The following is a 1,104-nucleotide window of genomic DNA, read 5'->3' on the forward strand; positions in this document are numbered from 1 at the left end:
GGGCCAGGTCCGATGGATGCGCTGACACGGGCCAGATCCGATGCATGCGCCGACACGGGCCAGGTCCGATGCATGCGCCGATGCATGCAACAGGTAATTGCATGTGTCCGCGCAGTTCAAAGGCGCATGTTCCCGGCTAACGGCAGGCAGCGAGGCTGGGGAGGTGCATGCAGGGGGGGAGGGGAGCTGCGGGACAATGCAGAATCCCCCAGCCCCCCCAGGCTCACCCTCATGATGCGGACGTTGTGCATGCGGTTGAGCCGTTCGTTCTTCTCCTCCGAGCTGTAGATGTCCTGGCGCAGCTTCTCGGCTGCCCGCGTGTAGTCGCCCCGGGCCGAGTACAGCCACTGCAGGGTCAGGCCGCGACTCTGTGGGGCGGGGGGGGGACAGGGATCAATGGGGGGGAGGAATGCAACCCAGCCCCTGTCCCTCCATGGGGCCTTCCAACCCCCCAACTTCCACGCTCCCGGATCTGTGCCCCCACTCTCCTCCCAGGGCTGGGGAGAGACCCCAGGAGTCCAGGCTCCCAGCCCCCCCCCGCTCTACCCACCAGCCCCCACTCTCCTCCCAGAGCCGGGGAGAGAACCCAGGAGTCCTGGCTCCCAGCCCCCCCTGCTCCAACCCACCAACCCCCACTTCCCTCCCAGAGCCGGGGAGAGAACCCAGGAGTCCTGGCTCCCAGCCTCCCCTGCTCTGACCCACCAGCCCCCACTGCCCTCCCAGAGCCGGGGAGATCAGTCGAGCCCCGGATCCCCCTGGGGGCAGCTGTGGGGCTGGATCCCTGCCCCCAACCCCCTACCTTGAGCTCGCTGCTGTAGGGGTTGAACTCCGCAATCCGCTGCAGCAGGACGTCTCCGTAGGCGCCGAAGTCCAGCGGCACCAGGTGGTCGTGGGTCAGGCGGATCAGCAGCTGCCCCACGACCTCGGCCACGGACTTAGCCACGGCCGGCAGGCGCCCGAAGAGCATCCCGTTCAGGTTCTCGTAGGTGTCGTCCTGGGTGTGCAGGAACGGGTAGGGGCGGGCGTCCTGCGGGGACAGGGTAAACCGGGGGGGCTGCGGGTCGGGAGTGAGGGGCACCGGCAGAGCTGGTGGGGGGGGCAGGG

The 1,104-nt window shown here is 68.7% G+C and overlaps 1 protein-coding gene across 1 annotated transcript; it reads right to left on the reverse strand.

The window, feature by feature from the left end:
* Positions 1 to 227: 227 nt before the first annotated feature.
* Positions 228 to 1,066, reverse strand: LOC112123538 (transferrin receptor protein 2-like; the record flags this gene model as incomplete). The annotated part of the gene is made up of 2 exons (XM_024222142.2): positions 228 to 368; positions 800 to 1,066. Coding segments are annotated over 2 exons (408 nt in total), but the record flags the coding sequence as incomplete, so codon positions are not given.
* Between the last annotated feature and the right edge of the window lie 38 nt (positions 1,067 to 1,104).

This window comes from Terrapene carolina, unplaced genomic scaffold (genome assembly GCF_002925995.2).
Source record: "Terrapene carolina triunguis isolate 2854851 unplaced genomic scaffold, T_m_triunguis-2.0 Scaffold18929, whole genome shotgun sequence".
NCBI classification, from domain to species: Eukaryota; Metazoa; Chordata; order Testudines; family Emydidae; genus Terrapene; species Terrapene triunguis.